We start from the raw sequence: 23147 nt of genomic DNA on the forward strand, positions 1-23147 counted from the left end.
GATTTGAATGGACATTTAATGTTAGCTCAGGCTACTAGCTCACTTTATTGGGCTTTCTCACAGTTACTGTGTCTCCTGTATGAGAAACTGCTTTGAGGAAGACACTGACTTTTTTTTTAGACTAGTGTACTAGAAAAGACAAGCAGGTGGTTAAGGAAACGAAGCATAGGAAACCATTTGTAACTAAAATTCATTGATGAAAGTTTTAAAAGACTTTTTTTAAATGTTCAGAATTCCTATATCTGCAGAGTATGCATTTTTAAATTTCCTGCGACAGCTGAAACAAAGAAGGAAGGGGTGGTAATTATTCACATTTTATAAATAAGAACATAGATAAAAGCAAGGGTCAGATGACTGATGCACGGGACCCAAAATTCAGCAACCCACGCCAGGACTGAGAATTCCTTACTACGACTTTTGTAGTAAGATTATTAAACTCAGCTAATGCCTTCAATATTTGTTTCCACAGACATTGCTAAGAAAGCATTTTACTTTGGCATCTCTGTAACATGGCACCGTTTATGGCTGTCTTCACTCATAATAACCTTATTGAACAACCATCTCGAGGGCTCGCAGTATATAAAAGGAGAAGGGTCTGCCTGGTTACTAGTGGCTAATGGTTGAATCAAAATTTGGGTTATTGCATTTTTTTTTCTTGCATTTTCTTGATTTTGAAGCTAAACCATACGCACATTTCTAATTTAGCCAAGTCTGTATTTTTCAGACACAAATACAAAATCTCAAGAAGGAAAAAGGTTTCTGTCACTCAATCTACCCTTTTACCACTTCTGAGTAATAAAGCAGCCGATCTAACGATTCTACAAATTTGTAGTGTGTGATATTTTCTTCCTGGTATAGACTAAGTTTTTCCAAAGGATGATCTATATCATTTTAGGCCGAGAGAGAATAAACCCTATGCTAAAAAGAAAACTACAATTTGTTCGTTCTTTGTGCAGAAACACCTCAAGAATGATAAAGATGCTGAATTCAACTGTAACTAAGCCTAAAGAAACAGGGAACTTTTAACGTACTTCAGAAAGCTCAAACATTTGGAAAAATCACAAAACAAAAATGTTAGCCATAAAAGAGAAATTTATTTTAAAAAATCAGTATCTTGTGTTTCAGATGCATAGGTATGAGAGAAACTCAGAAACTCAGAAGGTGAGAGCTCCTTTTCCAGAAAGTGTTCCCAGGATGGTCAATACTGATTTCGAAACTCATTGCTAAGGCCTTGTAGCTCAATTACTAGGGCGTCCATAGCTACCATTTCATCAGCGAGCTCCCTGGAAATCTCTCCACTCGCCGCATCTGTGAAAAGTTGCTGCAATATAAAGAACAAAGGAGAACTATCAAAACAATGACAAATCTCTTTAAAATAAGATAGGTACAGAGCAGAGAAGTCAAACTCCCTGTATATAATAATACCACATGACAGCAGCAATGGTAGGGTTTGTTCTGTTCACCATCCTGGAAACGCACAAGCTGCAAAACTGAGCCAGGCATCAAACAACGTGCCTGAACCTGTAAATTTGAATGAGCTATGCTCTTCAGAACGGCTGCCCTGAATATCGGTTATTCATTTTGATGTCACAGGATGGTTTCTGGATTTTTCATTCAACAAAACAAATCTATTCATTGTGTATACAAACAAAACAAACACATTTTATATTCAAGTTCATACAAACCATACCCTTTATGTTATTTTTTTAATGTTTATTTATTTTGACAGAGAGAGAGAGAGAGAGAGAGAGAGAGAGAGACAGAGCATGAGCAGAGAGAGAGGGTGACACAGAATCCAAAGCAGGCTCCAGACTGAGCTGTCAGCAGAGAGCCTGAGGCAGGGCTCAAACCCACGAACTATGAGAACATGACCTCAGCCGAAGTCAGACACTTAACCAACTGAGCCACCCAGGCACCCCCCTGCCTTTATGTTATTTAAAAGTTAATTATGGCATAGGACTCAGGGGTCAAAAAGATTATCAAGATTTGGTAAAAGCAAAGAATCCCAGCATATTAAAATAAAAATGAATGTGCTCTCTCCTCCTATAAAAGGAATTGCCTTGGGAGGTATATTGCAACATAGGTCGATGCCATCGTGGCTGAGACATTTTGGAAAGCCTCTGTTAGGAACTGCCTGCTGAGGCAAGACAGGCACCTAAAAAAATTAGCTTTGGGATTTTATGACCACTGTGTGTGTGTGTGTGTGTGTGTGTGTGTGTGTGTGTGTTGATCAGAAATGTAATTTACTCAGCATGCTACCTTTTTTTATTATTATTAGTTTGAGAGAGAGAGAGAGCAGGGAGAAGGGCAGAAAGAGAGGGAGAGAGAGAGAGAATCCCAAACAGACTCTGCACTGCCAGTGCAGAGACAGACATGGGGCTTGAACCCACGAACCCACGAGTCAGACGCTTAACCAAATGAACCACCCAGACGCCCCAGCACACTATCTACCTTCTTCATCAGACTTGACTAGCTGACCTGTTTACAAAAAGTAAATTTACCCTTACTGTGGGACTATTTACTATCACTACCATATATCACATGACAAATGTTCTGACAGAATTCTAAAGAGGGAGTCCCAAAGATGTTTTGAGGGATAGTATCATCACTGGGACAAGCTTAGAGTTTCACACAGTGATTTTTGGAGCCGAGAGCATTCACTCGAATGCAGGACTTCATAAATGTTTAGTAAAGATTTGTCACATTACCGTGTAGTCACATTGTGTACAGCATTTCATAACAGACTGACATAAGAACATTGCAATGTGATTGATACAGAAAACACCTTTTAGGAAAATAACCTGGACTCACACAGCACATTTGCTTTTTCCTAAGAATTACAGTGCTTGCAAATCATCATGAATCTGCATCACTCCCCTATGAACTCAGGAGGAAGCAGATAGAAATCGAGGCTTAGAAAGAATGAATTATTTGCTGAGGATCCCTAAGCACGTAAGTGATAAAATCTGTTCTGTGTCCAGCATTTCCCCCAACAGCTCCATGCCCTCTGGAGCAAATCTGCACAGTGACAATATGCTGAGGGGTGGAGAGTTGCTCCATCCTGGGGGAGCACAGACGGGACAAGGTCAGGTGAGTCTCTAGGTTCTTGGAGCTTTTATTTCTATGAAGTCCCTGGCCTGGCAAGAAAAGATCAGAGACTGGTACGAACCAAGCTTACTGCAAGCTATTTAACTGAGCTATCCTATTCCATTTTCAGTATTTAAGGTGCTCTCAAAAAGTGTTTTTGGGACTGAAATTCAGCTTTACAAACCAATTTGTTAAAAAAAGAAAAAAATAGGAAGGGCATCTGATCTACTATAAAGCCAGAGACTCCCAAATTTTATAGCAAAAAACTGTGCTTCAAAGGAGGCGTTGGGAGGCAATTTTTTCCCATTTTTGGATAACCCCTTAGGATCTAATGAGAACACAATCTAAACATAGACGATGCTCTGAGTCCTTCTTTTCTTTTCTTTTTTAATGTTTTATTTATTTTGAGGGAGCGAGAGAGGACGTGAGCAGGACAGGGGCAGAGAGACAGCGGGACAAGGATCCAAAGTGGGCTCTGTGCTGACAGCAGACAGTCCAATGTGGGGCTCGAACTCAGGGTCTGCGAGATCATGACCTGAGCTGAAGTCAGACTCTTAACAAACCGGGCCACCCAGATGCCCCATCTGAGGCCTTATCTTCAATGTTTGGGCATCTTCCACAATACAGGAGGATAGGCAGTCTCTGCACAGACAAGACTATTTAAGTATGTAAGTATAGATTTATATGCAATTAATAACTCATAAGAAAAAGCTTTGCACAGAGAGAAGGGAACTAGTAGAGTGTATCCTGAGGAAATAATCACGGGTAGGTAAGTGATCTAACCCAACTAGGAAACCACACTCCTGATCTGAGAAGGAAAGTCACAGGAAAGCATGCTACCCTGACTTTTTTTGAGAGCTCATGCTGCTTTCTCAAAGACACAAAACTGAAGTTATGCCACCAAGACGGGTGGGAGTATGGTTCCTCCTGGTAGATTATAGGAACTTGGTTCCAGCTTGCAGACTAAAAGGATAGTAAAGCAAGTTACTAATCTAAACAGGAGAAAACGATGTCCTCATCAGAAAAGATCAAACAATTGATAAAAAGGCATGCAAACTCTGGGAAGGGTTTTACACGTGTCCAGAAGTGACTTTCACTTGCCACACACAGACTCTCTCAGAAGCGTTAGGATTCGTTTGCAAACTACGATTAAAAAGTGAAGATGAGTAAAAATGAGAAGAGAGGGGTGCCTGGGTGGCTCAGTCAGTTAAGGGTCTGACTTTGACTCAGGTCATGAGCTCGTGGTTCACGAGTTCGAGTGCCCCGTCGGGCTCTGTGCTGACAATTCAGAGCCTGGAGCCTGCTTTGGATTCTATGTCTCCCTCTCTCTCTGTCTCGCCCTCGCTCACGCTCTGTCTCTCTCTCTCTCAAGAATAAACATTAAAAAAAAATGAGAAGAGAAAGCACTGAATTGTGTTACAAGTTATATGCCTTTAAATTTTGCTTCCAAAAGTATAATCCACACCTGGCTACACAGATTTCCCAGGCTCCGCCCCATGCCTGACCTGCCACAGGTAGAGACTCAGAGTCCAGGCTTCAAACCAGTTGTCTTGGGGACTCTTCGGTGTCTCCATCCAAGTGCTCATTTATAAGGTGGCGTTTGTAGATTTTATATGTTTTAGTTGTCAAACCTGAGTCACCCACCTAAGTTAACAATGTTTGTGAAATCCATATACTACCTCCTTAATATTTGTCTCTAACTCAACTTTTTAAAGTTAAATTTTTTTAATTAAACAAATAATTTTTTTAATGTTTATTTATTTTTGAGAGAGAAAGAGAGGAGAGCATGAATGGGAAAGGAGCAGAAGGAGAGGGAGATACAGAATCAGGCTCCAGGCTCTGAGCTGTCAGCACAGAGCCTGATGCAGGGATGGAGTCCACTAACTGAAATCATGACCTGAGCCAAAGTTGGATGCTTAACCGACTGAGCCACCCAGGTGCCCCGAACTTTTTAAATTTAAATAAAAGTCTTTTTTTTTTAAAGTCTTTTTTTAAAGGAAACATTATACTACTGTAAATGAAAAATAAGCAATAATATTCATGAAAATGTAGGTTTGATGTGCTAGTTATACTTTTTCTAGCATGCACTGAAATAAATATACACTAAAATCAAAAGTTTAGGCACTCATGCTCTTTCTCTCTCTCTCAAAAATAAATAAACATTAAAAAAAATTTCTTTTTAATTAAAAAAAAAAATTAGGGTGCCTGGGTGTCTCAGTTGGTTGAGCATCTGACTTCAGCTCAGGCCATAATCTCACAGCTCATGAGTTCAAGCCCCACATCGGGCTCTGCTTTGATCCAGAGCCTGCTGTGGATCCTCTGTCTCCTTCTCTCTCTGTCCCTCCCCTTCCTCTCTCTCAAAAATAAATAAATATTTTTTAAAAAGACAAAAACAAAAAAACCTTTAGCCAAGTGCTATCAGTAATGTATGTGCCACACTTTGGGGAAAGCGATGGTAAGTAAAAGAGCATTGCTTTGGGGCACCTGGGTGGCTCAGTCAGGTAAGCGTCTGTCTGACTTTGGCTGAGGTCACGATCTCGCACTCCGTGAGTTCAAGCCCCGCATCAGGCTCTGTGCTGACAGCTCAGAGCCTGGAGCCTGCTTCGGATTCTGTGTCTCCCTCTGTCTCTGCCCCTCCCCTGCTCATGCTCTCTCTGCCTCTCAAAAATAAATAATATGTTTAAAAATTAAAAAAAAAAAAAAAAAGAGCATTGCTTTACTTTAACTTGAAGAATGCAGTAGGGCTGGATTATAAATATTAATTTCAAAGACTCCTGAGTTACCCAGGAAGGGTAGTTGAGCCATTAGGCTGATGATGCTGCCACCAGGACAATGGACCACCTGGGGGCTGATATCTGAAATGTCACGCGGGCCTAAAATTACTCCCAGTGTAAAAGACCACTTCAGAGCAGTCAGGTCATACTAACACCTTCTTCCTGTGACACTTCAAACGAATTGACATTTCACTCTTACCTTTGCTTTAGATATCAAGCCCTGTAAATTGAGTCGAACTGAGGAGAGCACCTGTACTGCCTCTTGCGGGCTGGATTTGTGTTGACTGTGTTTCATAGCCACTGAAAAATACACATGGGAGAAAACATGCATTAAATACCGGTCACGATAATTTACAAGTACAAAAAACAATTGCTTAATTAGGATTTTATAGTACAGACTCTACAAATATTTCTACATGGAGAGTCTTTATTTTGGTAAAAGGACAATAATTATGTGCACAGTTCTCATTATCTTTCTTAACACTTACTGCTAAAAGGAGAATTTTGAGGAAAATAGGTGATTTTTGGTACGTTACAAATCATCAGGAAGAGACCCTAAACACAGATACACACACACAAAACATATACAGACATACACTAATGAAACCAGGCAAAAAGAGACAAAATCTAACTGAACACAAGGTGTCCACAGAGGGCAAAACCAGATGTGGCAGATCTTAGTGTAGCTTCCTGGGGCACCAAGTCCTTAAAAGGGACTCACAGTAGCCAATGACACCGGCCTAGTGAAGCGACATGACAGGTGCTGACAGCTCAATCCTAACCTCCTTTTTATACTCAGGGTTTTCCATCACCATTCTGGAAGGAGTGATTTCCACAACCTATATGCTTGCTTTCAGGGAGGTGACCGCAATGGGGATCTCGGGTTGCACTTGACATCAGCAAGGGCAGGGAGAGAACAGAGTTGCCCATGTGGCCCTACTCTGCCTCCAGTGAGCCGGGGAGCCCATTTCTTCCTAAAATGTGAAATTACCAAGAAAGCATAACCCTCACTAGCAAAAGGCCTGGCTATTCATGCTTTATAAGAACCAGTAAAGAGCTCTGTAAAAATACGGCACCTGATATCTCTCCACTGGTTTGTTCTTGTGTTTGTTCTTCTAAATTATGCTTGCTATAAGCAGATCCATAACCAGATCCAGTTTTAAAACTACGCTAACCAGTACAACAGTGCAAGTCTACTTAGTACCCTAGATCTTAGACCAGGAATGGAAATAGACGTCTTTCTTGCATGCGAACTCTGATCGTTTGGTGAAGACTGCCTGTGCCTGGCAAAAACTGCTTTATCATTAATTAATGTCTTCCATGGTTGGTGAGAACGTGTGACATTCTCATTTCAAAATAATACTTAGACTTTGACATTTCTCAGCTAAGGGTTGAAAGAATGCATGGTAATCAACAATGTTCACCTCATCTTCAAAGGGCACAGTTAACCTGGAGATAGATAGTGAGGATTATGATGTCTGTGTCCCTTAGTAGAAGAAAATTTGACTACCATAGCTGAGGTATGTGGGCTGTTAAATGCCTAGGAACGGATCAGAAATAGCTGTGATTCTTTTTGTTATTGTTGTTGTTGTTGAGAGGGAGAGGGAAAGAGAGAGAGAGCTAGCTCGAGGGGGGAAAGGTAGAAGGAGAGAGAGAGAGAATCTTCAGAAGGCTCCACACCCAGAGCAGAGCCCCAGTGCAGGGCTTGATCTCACAACTGTGAGATCATGACTTGAGCAGACATCAAGAGTCAGACACTTAACCGACCGAGCCACCCAGGCGCCCCTGTGATTCTTTTTTAAATCCTTATTTTAATTCTGAAAAACAAAACAAATAAACAACAACAACAAAAACACAAAAGCAGATCAAAAAGACAAACACTATTAGACCCCTTCCTCAATCCCACTTCCAAAAGGCACTAGAGATAAAGAGAGAGCTCCAGAAAAAGAGAGAAATAAACTGCTGTTTCAAATTATCAGCAAATCCAAGACAGCAGTGCTTCCTCCAGGTAGACTGTAGTTAAAATGCATAACTATTATTTTTAAAGTTCCTGAATGGCAAAGAAAGAACCAGCTTTTGCGCACCGTTTCCCAGAAAACAGAAGAGCGGAGGCTATAAATGAATAGCCCCCAAACAATACAAAGGGGCACAAAATGACAACGTTGTTATTCAAAGGTCTCAAACCCTATGTAGACACTGTAATGTCTTCTCCGGCCTTTTGAAGCACGTAGCTACTCTTACAAAGAGCAACTCAAAGGAGTCATTGTGTGGAGATTTTTTTTTTTAATGTTACATTGCCTTTTCAGAACTGAGCAAGGTGGGCAACAGAATAGAATAGAAATCCAGTTCATTCCTCAGCTGAGCATTGGTATACAAAAGCAACAAGAGGGGCGCCTGGGTGGCTCAGTCGGTTAAGCGTCCGACTTCGGCTCAGGTCATGATCTCACAGTCCGTGAGTTCAAGCCCCATGTTGGGCTCTGTGCTGACAGCTCAGAGCCTGGAGCCTGCTTCGGATTCTGTGTCTCCCTCTCTCTCTGTACCTCTCCTGCTCGCATTCTGTCTCTCTCTCTCTCTCTTAAAAAATAAAATAAACATGAAAAAATATTTTTTTAATTAAAAAAAAAAAGCAACAAGAAAAGGCAAACATTTATCTTTATCAATCTAAAATATCACCAGAAACTAAACCCGAGCATCCACTAAAATATGCTTAAAATGTTGTTGGAGCACTAACACCTAAATCATTAAAGTCAAAGGGAACTTAAAAGAATAAACACTTGTTTTTCTCCCAGTATTGCCCTGATGAAAAAACAGTGTCCAAAATAGTTTCAAACCAACTTTAAGATGTAAATGAAGATTTTTTTACTGCAACACTTATTTCTTTAACCTGTGCATTTATACTTGACAGGTTCAATAGCAACACTTAGTGATTACAGAAAATACCTTGGCTTTAACTGTTACAAAGCTAGCTGTTCACAGAAATGTTTAGGGTTGGCAATTTGAAGTAGATAAGATAAATTCTTCCAAGGAGATTGCACCTTGCTATAATTATATACATAATACACGTGGCTATGGGGGTTCCCAAACCTGGTACTATATCCACAAAGGTCAAAGGCACAAGAACTGAACTCCATCTAAGCCCACCCACCATGGCCAACACAAGCCGCATGAACTGTAGCCACATTCCATGGGTCTCCCAGCAATGACCTCCACCTTATCTACTCTGAACTTCAGCTAGACAGAGATCAGCACATCTACTGGATCTGCCAAGCGGTAGGCAGCCCAGAAAACTGGATATTTATATCCCTTTTGTCAAGGATATCAAAGACCAGAAGTAGAATTATTATCTACTAAACCCATTTCTAAGCTGTTTGAATGTTCTGTGACTTCTTTAGAGACATATTAAATGCTATTTTTGTTCTTCATTTTTCTCTTTTTAGTTCTGCATGCCTTATCATACAGCTCAGATCCTCTACCCCAGAGGAACAGGGCTGAGGCGAGAATGTAAGGGATTAACATTTAAACCATGTGTAGGATACTGTTAAGTTTTTGAATATGTTTTCATTTACTTCCGAACAATCAGAGGTAGGTATTACCCCCATTGTACTGATGAGGGAACTAAGGCTCAGAGAGAAGTCATTTACCCAACGTCACCTAGCAACTTTGTGGTGGAGCTGGTCCTGGAGTTTAGGTCTCCCTGGTTTCAAGGGTCTACCCTTTTTATGGTCCCTTGTTGGCTCCCCAGTTACTGTAATTAATAGTTGCAGGAGAAGTTGGAGGAAGACTTTAGGATAGGATCATAGTCCCTGTGAACCAGTTCTTAGCACTGTAGCTTCATTATTTTATTTGAACTCCCTTTCCAGGGCCTCACACACCCATGTTCAAATATAAATATAGAAATGTATTGTCAACTTATCCAGTATATTTCTCTTTATGCAAATAATTAAAAGGAACCTTTATCTGGAATATATTTGCCCAACAGGCATACAACTTTATACGTAAGGTTATCCCTCCCTTCAAATATCACCCACTAAATCTCCCAAAGGCAGGGACAGGATATTTTTTGTTTCTTTTGTACAAGCCATAGCTTTTTGTATGTTGCTATGTACTCCAGGAATCTACGTATTTCTGATAATAAATATTTCCATTTATAAAGGAATAGGAGTCAGCAAATGTTAACAGATTTCCCTACCGCTACATGATAACCACAAGTAGACTCTATGTGCCGTGAAGGTTGGCTACAGTTGTGAAGATACTTCACGTACCGAAAGCTCCTAACTAACCTGTCACTCAGATGGCATTCAAGCCTCTATCCCGCAGACCGCTCTATCCTATATTTGTTCAGATTACTCCAAAGTGCTTACTACACGGTAGTTGGTCTTATAAAGATCTGCTGAATCAAATACAACAATTTCAATACAATGAAATAATCTGAAATGATGTGTAATGGAACTTCACTTCTGACAAATACTTTTTCAGTAAAAATACATTAAAGCATGGCAGGGATATCAGAACTTTACATCAAATACCATGTGCGAGGCCTAAGGCGTTCTGAACCACTTCCTTAAATGATGTCATATCTTTCTCCCAACAACTGGACTGTGTGTCGCACTTGTATGCCTTGGAGAGATACTGGAACGCCTGAGGACAGAGAAAGAACAACGTTCAGAATAACAAGTGTAATTCACATTTCAAACTCGGCTTCCTGGAACTCATATGGAACTAATTCCAACTTGAAAAACGAGCGTTTGTGTCACGCAGCACAGCCTTTACTATTCTCATCAAAGAAGGGGTACAGATGCACACCCGACAGCAATAAGCAATTAAAAGCAATCAAAGGGATGTATCTAATAGAGACATTTCCCTCCAAACAGAAAAACAGAAATGCCAGGTTTGGAAATCTAGAAGAAGCTTGCACACCTTTCCTCAGCATCAGTAGCCATCAGCTTACGAGCCCCATTTGGAAAACGAGGCATGAACCCAGGCACAACTATGGGATTACTCAAAGGTGTGTGTACTCACAGAAGTTTAAGACACTTTCACAGCTCCATCCCTGCAGAATCTTGAGGGAGAAGTCACAGATGAGAGACTTCAGACTACCCTTGATTCCACATATGTAAAGCCTCATAATTCAAGAAGAAATGGAAGGATGGCAGGTAGGAGTGTGTGCATGCGTGCATGTAAGTATGTGTTCTCTGGGCAGACAGGCAATGGCAGAAGCCAGCTGGGTGGACGGAGGGAGGAGAGACGGCTAACCATCCCACAGATTAGCTGTACTGCAGCAAATTCCAAACTCACGCAAGGAGTACATTTGATTTGTTGTGGATGTTTTGAAAAGAACAGAAAACAATTATTTCAACCTTGGAAACCCTGGGGGCTCCCTTAAGCCAAAGGCATTACTTGAGTGTAACTGGTGTTCTAACGCACTTTCGAGAAAGGGGCCGGGCGACCTTTGTAAAGCATTTTATGTTTAGACTTAAAGCTCGCCTCTAATATTCTTATCTGGTTCCTTTTTCTTCTTCCCTTCCATGGCCCCCGTCTCAGATCTGAACGCTCTTCTGTCCTTGAGCCCCATCTACCCGAGTCTTCAGCAAGGGGCCTGGGGCAAGGGCTGCAGGGTATATACTGTGGACAGCTACTTGAGGCAGCTCCAGCAGGGGAGCAGGTCAGACAGAGCCTTTTGCAGGAAGCAGAGAACAACCGTGTGAGAAAAACCCACGAAAAGAGAAAAGATGAATTCTTACGAGTCTTAACCTGCCCGCAATTCCAAGTGCTTATGTTAAAGATTCTGAATCAAGACAGAAGACCTGAGCATATCAATCTTCCCCTTTAAGCTATTTATCTCTGCTTCCAACCATCAAAGCAGATGCCCCACACGTCATTCAAGCAAAAGGCAAGCACCCAGGAGGACTGGAAGAGGACTGACCTTTTCATTTTCATCAGGCTTTTCGCTCTGCCCATTTCCATACAGTTGGGCATACAGCCTCCAGATTTCTCCATCATTTGTCACTCTTGAAGTCACTCTGCCAAGTAACTCCCGCAGCTTTCCTTTGAGGTCAGTTGCAACATCTCCACTTCGATCAGTCATCCCATCAAGCACTGCCCTGACCAGAATTTTAAGGACCTTAAAAAATGCGCAGAACAAACGGGTAAGCCAAGAACAACGAAATAATAACAAAAAACAAAGGGCTACCATCACCATCATCAATAACAATGATGGTGAAAAACCCTGAGACCTGTTGGAATATCACCTTTACACTTTTTACAAATAAAAGTCCTGAACCACTCTCTAAAATCACATACTGACAAGCTCTCTATGCTCCCTTTTAGGGCTCCTTAGGGCTCTTCTTTCACAGGCTCGATGCCTCTGTCTTCTCAATCTGAGTGCTCTCTCTGAATGATCTGATGGACACCTGTAGCTTTTAGGAATGTAAGCTCAGACTCATGGTCTGAATCGCATATAGCAAAAGAGTGGACAGGAGAACGTTTAATTGCGCTTCTTCCTTCTTGTTTGGACAAGATCTCCACCTGCAAATTCACACTACAATCCCAAATGTGTAGTTTTAATTCTGAAAGTAATAAAATTCATATTACAATCCCATTCATGACTTTAAATCTGAAAGTAACAAGGCAGAAGAGACTATATGAATATGCACTATCAAGTGATCATTTTTTAAACATTTCAAGGATTAACACGCTTTAAAATGGATGATCTATTAAAATAGTTACTATCAAGTATAAATGAAGCATACTAAATTAGTAAAACACTCTGCTTTCTCTAGGATCTGACAATTGGCCCAACATCCCATCTCCTCACTTTACCTACATGAAGAGACAATGGGCAGGAGACAATTTTTAGCCTTCTTGCCAATAAAAATGGAGAGTGGCAGTGCACATGTTTGAGAGGAGAAAGGTCAGAAAAGAGAGAGCAAGAAAGAGAAAGAGAGAGAGAGAAAGAGAGAGATTGAGTGTGTGTGTGTGTGTGTGTGAAGGGAACAGTAAAGGGTAAGGAAGTGGTGTGCCTGTGTGAATAGGAGAAGGGTAGGGTAAAGAACTATAGACAGACAGATACCAAAGCCTCCACATAATTCATATGCAGATGTCACAAGAAGAGAGTGGGACCCTGAACAGGTATGGAAGCAAGAAAAATGTATTCATAGTCTCTCTATCTGTATGTTCAATGGCCAGATATATGTAGAAGAAAGTTCTGTAAGAAGAAACAGATAACAGAAGTCATTCATGGCCATGGCAGACATTACCTAAAGAGATTCTTCTGGGTAAGAATCATATTACAGATAGAATCTTTTTTTTTTAAGTTTATTTATTTATTTTGAGAGACAGAGTGTACATAAGCAGGGTAGGGGCAGAGAGAGAGAGAGAGAGAGCGAGCGAGCATCCCAAGCAGACTCCATGCTTCAGCACAAAACCCAGTGTGGGGCTTGAACCCAGGAACCATGAGAGCATGACCTGAACCAAAGTCAAGAGTCAGACGCTCAACCAATTGAGCCACCCAGGAACCCCCAGATAGAATCTTAAGGAACGCACACTTAAGGGAAGATGAATAGAGGTCTATGCATGAGTGAGACTAAAAAGGAGTGTTCAGAAAAACAGGAGAAAGTGATGTTATGGAAACCAAGGAAGGAGGAAGTAACAAGGAGAGCACATCTACAAAAGTTTAGGGCTGGAAGACTCCACTGGGTTTAGCAATAACAAGCGTTGGTGACTGTATCCAGACCAAAAGTCAGAAGAAGAAAGGCAGGAGACATTATGATTTCAGACAAGAGACGTACAAAGAGAGAGAAAAGTGTGAAAACCAAGACAATAATTAATAATATCATAAAAAACAAAAAGCAATAAAACAAACCACCAATCATAGTACCTTGTAATATTTTAAATTTTATATGTAAAGCATAGAATGTTAATAGAGAATATTCATTTAGCCAAAAAATTTAATGTAAATATATTAAGAAGATAAAAGAAGTAGTAGAGATGCTGATATAAGGGAGTTAAGACCTTGCTTTACTATAATAGGAAATCAACAGATAATATCTAAATTTGGTTAATAAAAAGTAGCAGCATATACTTATATTATGAAATCTGGAAATGTGCAAATGGGAAAAGAAATACAGTATATACTAAATGCTATACATTCCTTTAGGGAGTAGGATCTTGAGGACTAGAAAGGGGTAGAGCAGGAAATTGCTACATTTTGTTTTAAGCCTTTTACTACTATTTAACTTGTGTACACATTTGTGTTATCTTAATAAAATAAAATTTTAATTTAAAAACAGAAAAGGCAAGTATAAACACATTCAAAGATTGGAAAAGATGAAACAAAAAAATGACGGCAACATGAATATTCATTTATTAGATTTTACTTTCAATTTATGTCCTTGGCACAGGGGAGGGGGTGGTTAGTGACTGAAAGGGGGCTGGGACAGCTTTGGGAGAGCTGGCAATGATCTGACTCATGCTCCAGGGGCTGGGGACACAAGTGTGTTCCCTTCATGAAAATTCCTATGTTTACTTATGATCTGTATAGTTTTCTATATGTACACTCTACTTTAATAAAACATTAAATAAGAAGTTATTTCTTGTAATTAAGAAAGTCCCATGCACTAAAGGGAAAAAAGAGTTATTAAACTCCATTAACAAATGGAGTTATTTTATAATCTTAAAAAGTAGTCTCAGAGTGATAACAGAATTATTTTTTAAAAAACATTAATTTTATAATTTACTGTCTAATAGCACCATTTTCCTCAAACTAATTAGTGAGAAAAACTACATTCTAGTTATACAGACTGACTACAAAAACAGTAACTTTTAACACATATTTAAATTCTTCTTTAGAAAGTAAATATGTGTAAAAAAGAAGAAAGGAAAGGAAAGAAGTAAATATTTGTAACTTAAAAGAAGCAAAGGAGGAGGGGGTGCCTGGGTGGCTCAGTTGGTTAAGTGTCTGACTCTTGATTTCAGCTCAGGTTATGATCTCACAGTTCATGGGTTTGAGTCCCACATGAGGCTCTGTGCTGACAGCATGGAGCCTGCTTGGGATTCTCTCTCTCCCTCTCTCTCTGCCCCTCTCCTGCTCACACACACATGCTCACTCTCTCTTCTGTCTCATTCTCTCTCAAATAAATAAGCTTAAAAAAGAAAAAAAAGCAGCAAAGGTTACTACAATAGAACTCTGACTAAGTGAATCACCAAACAATACAGTTTCCTCTTGGGTAGTCTATGATGTTTACCAGCATTACAATCCTTTGCATAATCAAAAATGAAAAAAAAAAAGTTAAACAAGTAAATGTAACCTAAATAAAAATGTAACTATTAGGAATAAATTAGTAGTAACTGGTTAAAACAATGAATTACTAAGTATGTAATAAGCGGCTGAAGAATAGAATATTGAAGTTGAAGAATTTAGAGATGGAACAACTCTTGGGGAAACAGAATCCAAGATACGGCCACTTGAATGGGGTGCTCATATGGAGAAAACAAAAGGACAAAAAACTTTATGTCCAAAGTACTACAAGCGCCATCTACCTAAAACACCAAGTACTCAAGACCGGCTAGATCTAGAGTAAAGAGGAAGCATACAGAATCAGTTGCTAAAGTCCACCGAAAGTAAGGGGGTACGACTACAACACTGGTGAACAGTGGTAATGAGGTCGGGCCTTCTACCTACTACATCACAGAATCGTTGTATCAAGGAGTCAACACACATGTAAACAGTTTCGAAACCGTAAAGCAATATAAGCCTATAAACGATCAGGATTATCAATGATCCCCAACTTCCTTACTACATCAGAAGTGGACAGCAAAACCCTCACAGTTAACTCACTCACCATGTGCCCCTGACTTTCCTTATGCTTCAAAACAGACCTAAAGAAAAACAGAATCTATGACGTGGCATCGGCTCTCAGTACCTCCCTAGTGCCTCCGCTATGAGCATCACTACGTGGTAAGCATATGACCAACCTGATCTCACTGGGGTCTCACAGCAATCCTAGGACACAGGCACTTTACTAGCCCCACTTTACAAATACACTTAGGCAAGAGAGGCAAAATGTACTTTCTCTGCCTCCCCTAGCAAGTGAGGTGCAGAGAGGGGTCCTGAACACCAGTGACAGTTGACTCCTGAGCTTTGATGGAGAAGACTATGACAATGGTAGATAACAGTTACATATATAGATGTGAGAGGGACAGAGAAAGAATATGAGCATGTGTCAGAACCAGAGCCTCTACAAAGGTCCTCTTGTTATTTGCACTCTGCAGATGAAGAAACTGGAGCACAGAGAAGTCAAGTAACTTGTCCAAGGTCACACAGCTGGGGAAGGCGGCGTTGGATGTGAACCCGTAGTCCAAGTCCTGGATATTGTTGTCAAGCATTCGCTGTGTTAATTTACAAAGCACAGCTCCTTACTCCTCTGTTATTTCCTCCTTTCTAATAAGAAATAGTTTTACACCAGAAAAATTTATTTTTTATGAAATATGTATACTAGTAACTTTGATCATTTCATTATCATTTCTTCCCCCAAATCTATTTATTTATTTATTTGTTTGTTTGTTTGATAGAGAGAGAGAGAAACAGAGAGAGAGCATGAGTGAGGGAGGAGCAGAGAGAGGGAGACACAGAACTCAAAGCAGGCTCCAGGCTCTGAGCTGTCAGCACAGAGCCCAATGTGGGGCTTGAACCCACGAACCATGAGATCGTGACCTGAGCCGAAGTTGGACACTTAACTGAGTCACCTAGGCACCCCTTCTTTGCCAAATCTTGAATCAACCAAAACCAAACAGGTTTTTGTAATTTTATTTTTTATTGTTTTTTTTCCTCAAGACATCAGAGCCAATAAAAAATAAAAAGGGAAAATAAAATTCCCAAATACAAGTATTACTAACATTGCAGTGAGTTTCTTCTAATTTTTTTGCTATGTGTAAATTTTTTAATACTATGTAAACTGTCTTCTCTTACCTGTTTCGCTTAACATTATGTCATAGTATTTTTTTGTTTTCATATAATCTTTAAAATAGATTTTTTTAACAGATTCAAAATATTCCATTGGGTTGACAGACTGTAGTCTATTTAACAATTTCCCTGTAGTCAGATAAATACACTGCTTCCATGGTTGCCAGTGTTGTTTTTATTACTATAAGTAACGCTTCAATGCCTATCTTTTGTGCCCAAAGTTTTTTTCCACACTGAAACTTTCCTTAGGTTAGAATTCCAGAGGGGCGCCTGGGTGGCTCAGTTGGTTAAGCGGCCGACTTCGGCTCAGGTCATGATCTCACGGTCCGTGAGTTCGAGCCCCGCGTCGGGCTCTGTGCTGACAGCTCAGAGCCTGGAGCCTGTTTCGGATTCTGTGTCTCCCTCTCTCTGACCCTCCCCCATTCATGCTCTGTCTCTCCCTGTCTCAAAAAACATAAATGTTAAAAAAAAAAAAAAAAAAAAGAATTCCAGGAACAGGGGTGCCTGGCTGGCTCAGTCAGTGGAACCTGTGATTCTGGATCTTGGGGTTGGGAGTTTGAGCCCAACATTGGGGGTAGAGATTACTGAAAAAAATAAAAAAAATCTTTAAAAAAAGAAAAAAAAAAAAAAAGAATTCCAGGAACAGAATTATGGAATCAAGGGAATAAACATTTTAAGAATCTGGAGGTAAGTGTGATACTTTCTAGAAGGGCTAAATCAAATTAGATGCCTATCAGTAGTACATGAAAATGCATCATTTCACTGTGCATTACCAGCACTGGCTGTATTAATTACTTTTTAAATCTCTGATATTTTGTTCTTCTAAAGGTATATGCAGCTATTACAATGAATGCTATTTCTTTTATTATTAGTGAACTTAAATCTCTTTCCAAATGTTTGCTACGTAAACATAGTTCCTTTTTTTTTTTTTAATTTACATCCAAATTAGTTAGCATAGAGTGCAACAATGATTTCAGGAGTAGATTCCTTAGTGCCCCTTACCCATTTAGCCCATCCCACCTCCCACAACCCCTCCAGTAACCCTCCATCTGTTCTCCATAATTATGAGTCTCTTCTGTTTTGTCCCCCTCCCTGTTTTTATATTATTTTTGTTTCCCTTCCCTTATGTTCATCTGTTTTGTCTCTTAAAGTCCTCCTATGAGTGAAGTCATAGGATTTTTGTCTTTCTCTGACTAATTTCACTTAGCGTAATACCCTCCTGTTCCATCCACGTAGTTGCAAATGGCAAGATTTCCTTCTTTTTGATTGCCGAGTAATACTCCATTGTGTGTGTGTGTGTGTGTGTGTGTGTGTGTGTGTATATATATATATATATATATATATATATACACCAATATATATATATACACACACATCTTCTGTATCCATTCATCCATCGATGGACATTTGGGCTTTTTTCCATACTTTGGCTATTGTTGATAGTGCTGCTATAAACATGGGGGTGCATGTGTCCCTTCGAAACAGCACACTTGTATCCTGTGGATAAATACCTAGTAGTGCAATTGCTGGGTCGTAGGGTAGTTCTATTTTTAGCTTTTTGAGGAACCTCCATACTGTTTTCCAGAGCGGCTGCACCAGCTTGCATTCCCAAAACATAGTTCCTTTTAAAGACATTTAAACATTTTCTTAATTTGTGCTCAACTCATTTTTTTCCAATATGAAAACATCTTTACTGTTGATCATTTTGGAAATTATATAGCTCACAAGCTAACCCATGGCTAGCTCCTCTTTCTGAACCCCAAGTCCATACATCGCTTGAGAAAGGAGAAAGCTGATGAATCTGAGGTGGAAACAGCAAATACGTGAGAAACCATAGGAGACAGCAACTGGCTGGTCCCGGTATGGGGGACAAGGGCAGCGAAGGGCGGAAGAGTGCCAGGCACCAACGTTCACAGGTGAGTGCTCTCCAAGCCAGCCCAGGGTAAGCCAGCGACCTGTGGGTACAGCAGGGCAGAGGGCCCGGCCAGTGGGAAGTGGAAAGCAACAGGTCCCAGCGGCCTGGCTAGTCCCACACTTTCTGAAGTTAGAGGGCTACTCAGGAACACGGGCACGAGGAGAAAGCAGCACCTGGCAGAAAAAAGGGAGGTTTCCCGAGGAGCCAGGCTACCTGGTGGTGGTGGGAGGGGGCGGTGGTGAGGTGTACCCAAGGGGTGAGACTCCCCCTAGGTCCCAGACTCACAAGAAAGGGCACCCCTTAGGTCCTGGGCTTGCGTGAACCCCTCCCACCAGCACACATTACCCGTGCAAAGCCGGCATCACCAGGGGAGTATGAGCCAACAGGAAAAAAAATGAAGACATTTGAAAAGTGCAACCATAATGAAATAAAATGAAGAGCTTCCATGAGAAAGAATTAAAGGGTCATGTGGGAGAAAACTTTTTACCTTGTTTTCATTATATATATCACCTTAGAAAGGGAAGAAGGAAAACCAAGGTGATGGTGAGACGCCAGGGGTAGTAGCATAAGTGGGGAAGAGAAGAGGGTGAGGAATGAGCCTGGAGCGGCTGTCACAGAGAAGGGAAGTGTGGAGATGAGATGGAGAAGCCACAGCTGGTAAGGTAAGAACTGTAAAATTCTGGAAGCCAAGCGAAGGACGCGTTTCGAGGAGGGAGTGAGATCTGTGGCAGTAAACACTGCTGACAGGCTGAAGAACCTGAGGCCTGACAAGTGTCCCCAGGAAGTGTTAGGACGCACGGACCTGACAACAGCAGGGCTCAGTAGCCTGGGGGAGATAAAGCCTAACCTGCATGGGCTCCAAAGAGGCTGGCAGCGGGGAAGTGGAGGCCATGTGGGAAGATGCTTCTCCCTAGCTAAGGAGCCAAAGAGAAACGGTGTGGGGAGTGGGGAGAAAGTGAGTGTGCTTGGAATGTGAATGTGTTGGACAACATTGTGAACGTGCAAAAACTAGAGCAACAGATACATGCATTCAGTAGTATTTTCCCATTTGTAATGTAACACAACTTACAGAGGTGAGGAGAAGACAGGGCCAACAAGACTTTTTATCTGAAAACGAATCCTAACAGTCTACCTCTTCACTAGATACGTTTAGTCTGTGTTTACTTTCTTGGGATTCTGGATACCCATGTGGATCTAATGAGACTTTGGAAGCCTCTTTCCAAAATATGCGCATACCCACACACACGTCTTTTTCACAGTGCTGCAGGTCATATCACGATCTCCTGAAGCTTAACAATGGATCCTTCTTAGAAATCCTAGTTTGTGAGAGAGAGAGAGAGAGAGAGAGAGAGAGAGAGAGAGAGAGAGAGAGAGAAACCAAGACTCTTAACTAGAGAGAACAAACTGGCAGTTACCACAGGGGACATGGGTGGGGGGATGCATGAAATAGGCAATGGGGTTCAAGGAGGGCACTTGGTATGATGAGCACTGGGTCATGTATGGAAGTGCTGAGTCACTATATTGTACGCCTGAAACTAACATAACACTGTGTATTAACTATACTAGACTTGGACAACTTAAAAATAAGAGAAATCCTATTTTTGCCCACCATGGCATGGGATTCCAGTCTTTTCTGTCAATATTGCATATGACGAAGAGCTATTTGAAAAGCTTTATTAGTTTCCTATAGGGAGTTCCCTCCCTATCCTTACGATCTCTTTTGCCACTTCCAGATGTTCAGGCAGCTGGCATCGTTTGCTAAAGGCAAGGCCTTCATATGACCAGTGTGGGCTCTCTGGCCTTCCCTTGCTGTGTGTCTGTGCACGGCACTTCTGCTATCACTACGGCTAACCAACGAGGTGTGTGTTGGGTGCACTCCCCTATCTTTCCCAAACTCAAAGGCACTGCTTTCTCTCTGAAAAGGAATGTTAACAGTCGGGGCAGGTCAGCTGTGGTAAATTTGCGTCCTCCCTGAATTCATGTCTAAACAGAACTTCACAATGGGACCTGATTTGGAAACAGGGTCTTTGCAGACATAATCAGTTATGATGAGGTTTTATCAGGGTTCGGGTTTAAAAAAAAAAAAAGAAGAGGTTATACCAGAGTAGGTGTGCCCTAAATCCAATGACCAGAGTTCTTTTTTTTTTTTTTTATTTAAAAAAAAAATTTTTTTTTAACGTTTATTTATTTTTGAGACAGAGAGAGACAGAGCATGAACGGGGGAGGGGCAGAGAGAGAGGGAGACACAGAATCGGAAGCAGGCTCCAGGCTCTGAGCCATCAGCCCAGAGCCCGATGCGGGGCTCGAACTCACGGACCGCGAGATCGTGACCTGAGCTGAAGTCGGACGCTTAACCGACTGCGCCACCCAGGCGCCCCTGACCAGAGTTCTTTTAAGAAGAGGAGAGGACACACAGAAAAGGTGGTGCAGAGGTAAGTGAAGACGGAGAGACGGGAGCGATGCCACCACAATCCCAGGAGGCGCCAGGAGCCCCAAGCAGCCAGAGGAAGCACAGAAGGACTGTCCCCCACGGCCTCACGTGGAGCACGGCCTCGCCAACATCCTGATTTCACACTTCTAGCCTCCAGAACTGAATGGCGAGGATACATTTCTCTTGTTTGAAGACGCCAAGTTTGAGGTGATTTGTTACAGTGGCCGCAGGCTACAAATCCAGCAGTCTTAAGTAGAAAGACCCAGATGACTCTGAGATCATTGAGACAGTGTCTCCCCAGCACACCCACCCAGTTTCTACTAGTCATCTTCCAGTTTCAGTTCAGGAGGCACTACACGAATGGCCGCCCCTTCTAGGGACAGTGACCTCTAGCACCCCACTCAGATGGCGTTCTTTCCCCAGGTGTAGAAGCTTCAAGTACCAAATCTCTCGAACTTTTCCTTACTGGAGAATGGTGTTTGTGTCATGATCAAAAATAGTGTCTCCAACCCTATGCCTATAAAATATTTACCATACCTTCTTTTAGTGCCTTTATGGTTTTGACTTCTTTGATGATGATGCTGATGATGACGGCAGCTACACTTAATAACACCTGCGTGCGCCAAGCACCATCTCAAACCCTTTACGTATATTAACTTACTTAATCCTCACAACAATCCCCCTCTCATGACAGTGGAACAGAAAGTGATTAACTCCCCCAAGGTCACACGGCCAGTGATTGGCGGAGGCAGGCTGCAGGCCCAGACGGTCTAACGCCAGAATCTATGCTCTCATCTACAACGTAATCCTGTTTCTCGAGGCATTTCAATCTAAATATTTTATCCATTTGAATTTATTTTGGTTTAAGCAGTGAAGCAGAGCTTTGGTTTGGGTCCCAAACGCTTGGCCAACCGTTCCAATACATATTGAAAATTCTATTTTTATCCCACAGATTTTAAAAATGTCATCTTTATCATGGACTAAATTCTCATACTTACTTGAGTCTGTTTCTGAATTCTCTGTTCTGTCACATTTCATTCCTGTGGCAGATGTTAACTCTTCATATAATAAGGGTATTATTAGCTTTTTATCTTTCCTATTTGTTACAAATATTCTGTCACATACTTTTAAAATGTAGTCATAAAAATTCAAGTTTTCTTTTATTGCTTTAAAGTTCAGAAAATTTGGGAAGTATCCACTTCTATTCCTGATTTTCTTATGAGATGAAAAAATACTGTGCATACAGTTAGTCCATTTGGAATTCATTTGGTGTATCATAAAATAATCTATGTATATTGTTTCAGCCTGCATGCTTAGAGGGATTTCATTTTCATCAATATAAACAGCCCTGTAGCTCCTCACATCCTACCCAAACCAATGCCACACCACAGATGCCCCGCAATGACCTCTTAAGCCCTCGCCCACATCTCTCATCCACTTAGGTGATATGGAACCTTCATCTCATTCTCTATCCTAGGCCTCTTTCTCACCTCCATCCCGGAACATGCCTAGGGGATGCAGCAAGCAGAGAATGAATTGGGGAGCCATCTCCAGTCCCTGAAGAAAGTTCCCGCTTCCTCACATGGAAGAACAGCGATTCCAATGTACATGCTGAAGAATCCCCACAAAGAGAAAAGCCTAACTATCCCTTTCTCCAACACTAGCCTTGGAGTCCTTGGCCAGGTCTCACCAAAACCTTGGCTGAGAGTACAAGGTGTTGGGCTTTTGAGTGCTGGAGGTCTTCAAAGCAGGAAGGAATGGGATTGCCTTCAGTCCAGGAGGGCTCCAGGCCAGGAATGAAGCCATTTTCCACCTCCCAGCTTGGCTACCTCCCTGCTCCACTTGGGAGCTCTTTAAAGAACTTGCTCTGTTTCCTGGCCTGATAACTCTGACCCTTGGCTTCCCCAAGCCTCAGTTATCACAGTGAGGTAGGCAGTTTAATATTTGGTGATTTTTTTTCCCCCTTCTTCAGGAAAAAAA

The 23147-nt window shown here is 41.3% G+C and overlaps 1 protein-coding gene across 2 annotated transcripts in view; it reads right to left on the reverse strand.

Moving 5' to 3' along the window:
- Window positions 1-1081: 1081 nt before the first annotated feature.
- The window catches only part of TTC27 (tetratricopeptide repeat domain 27), a 186632-nt gene continuing 164566 nt past the window's right edge, over window positions 1082-23147 (reverse strand). For both annotated transcript variants that reach the window (XM_042933281.1, XM_042933280.1), the window contains 4 exons: window positions 11785-11982; window positions 10388-10499; window positions 6061-6161; window positions 1082-1321 (listed from right to left, as the gene is read on the reverse strand). In XM_042933281.1, coding sequence (XP_042789215.1) covers window positions 1199-1321; window positions 6061-6161; window positions 10388-10499; window positions 11785-11982 — 534 coding nt within the window. In that variant the 3' untranslated portion in view covers window positions 1082-1198. The remainder of the gene's footprint in view (window positions 1322-6060; window positions 6162-10387; window positions 10500-11784; window positions 11983-23147) is intronic.

This window comes from Panthera leo, chromosome A3 (genome assembly GCF_018350215.1).
Source record: "Panthera leo isolate Ple1 chromosome A3, P.leo_Ple1_pat1.1, whole genome shotgun sequence".
In the NCBI taxonomy this organism is placed as follows: domain Eukaryota; kingdom Metazoa; phylum Chordata; class Mammalia; order Carnivora; family Felidae; genus Panthera; species Panthera leo.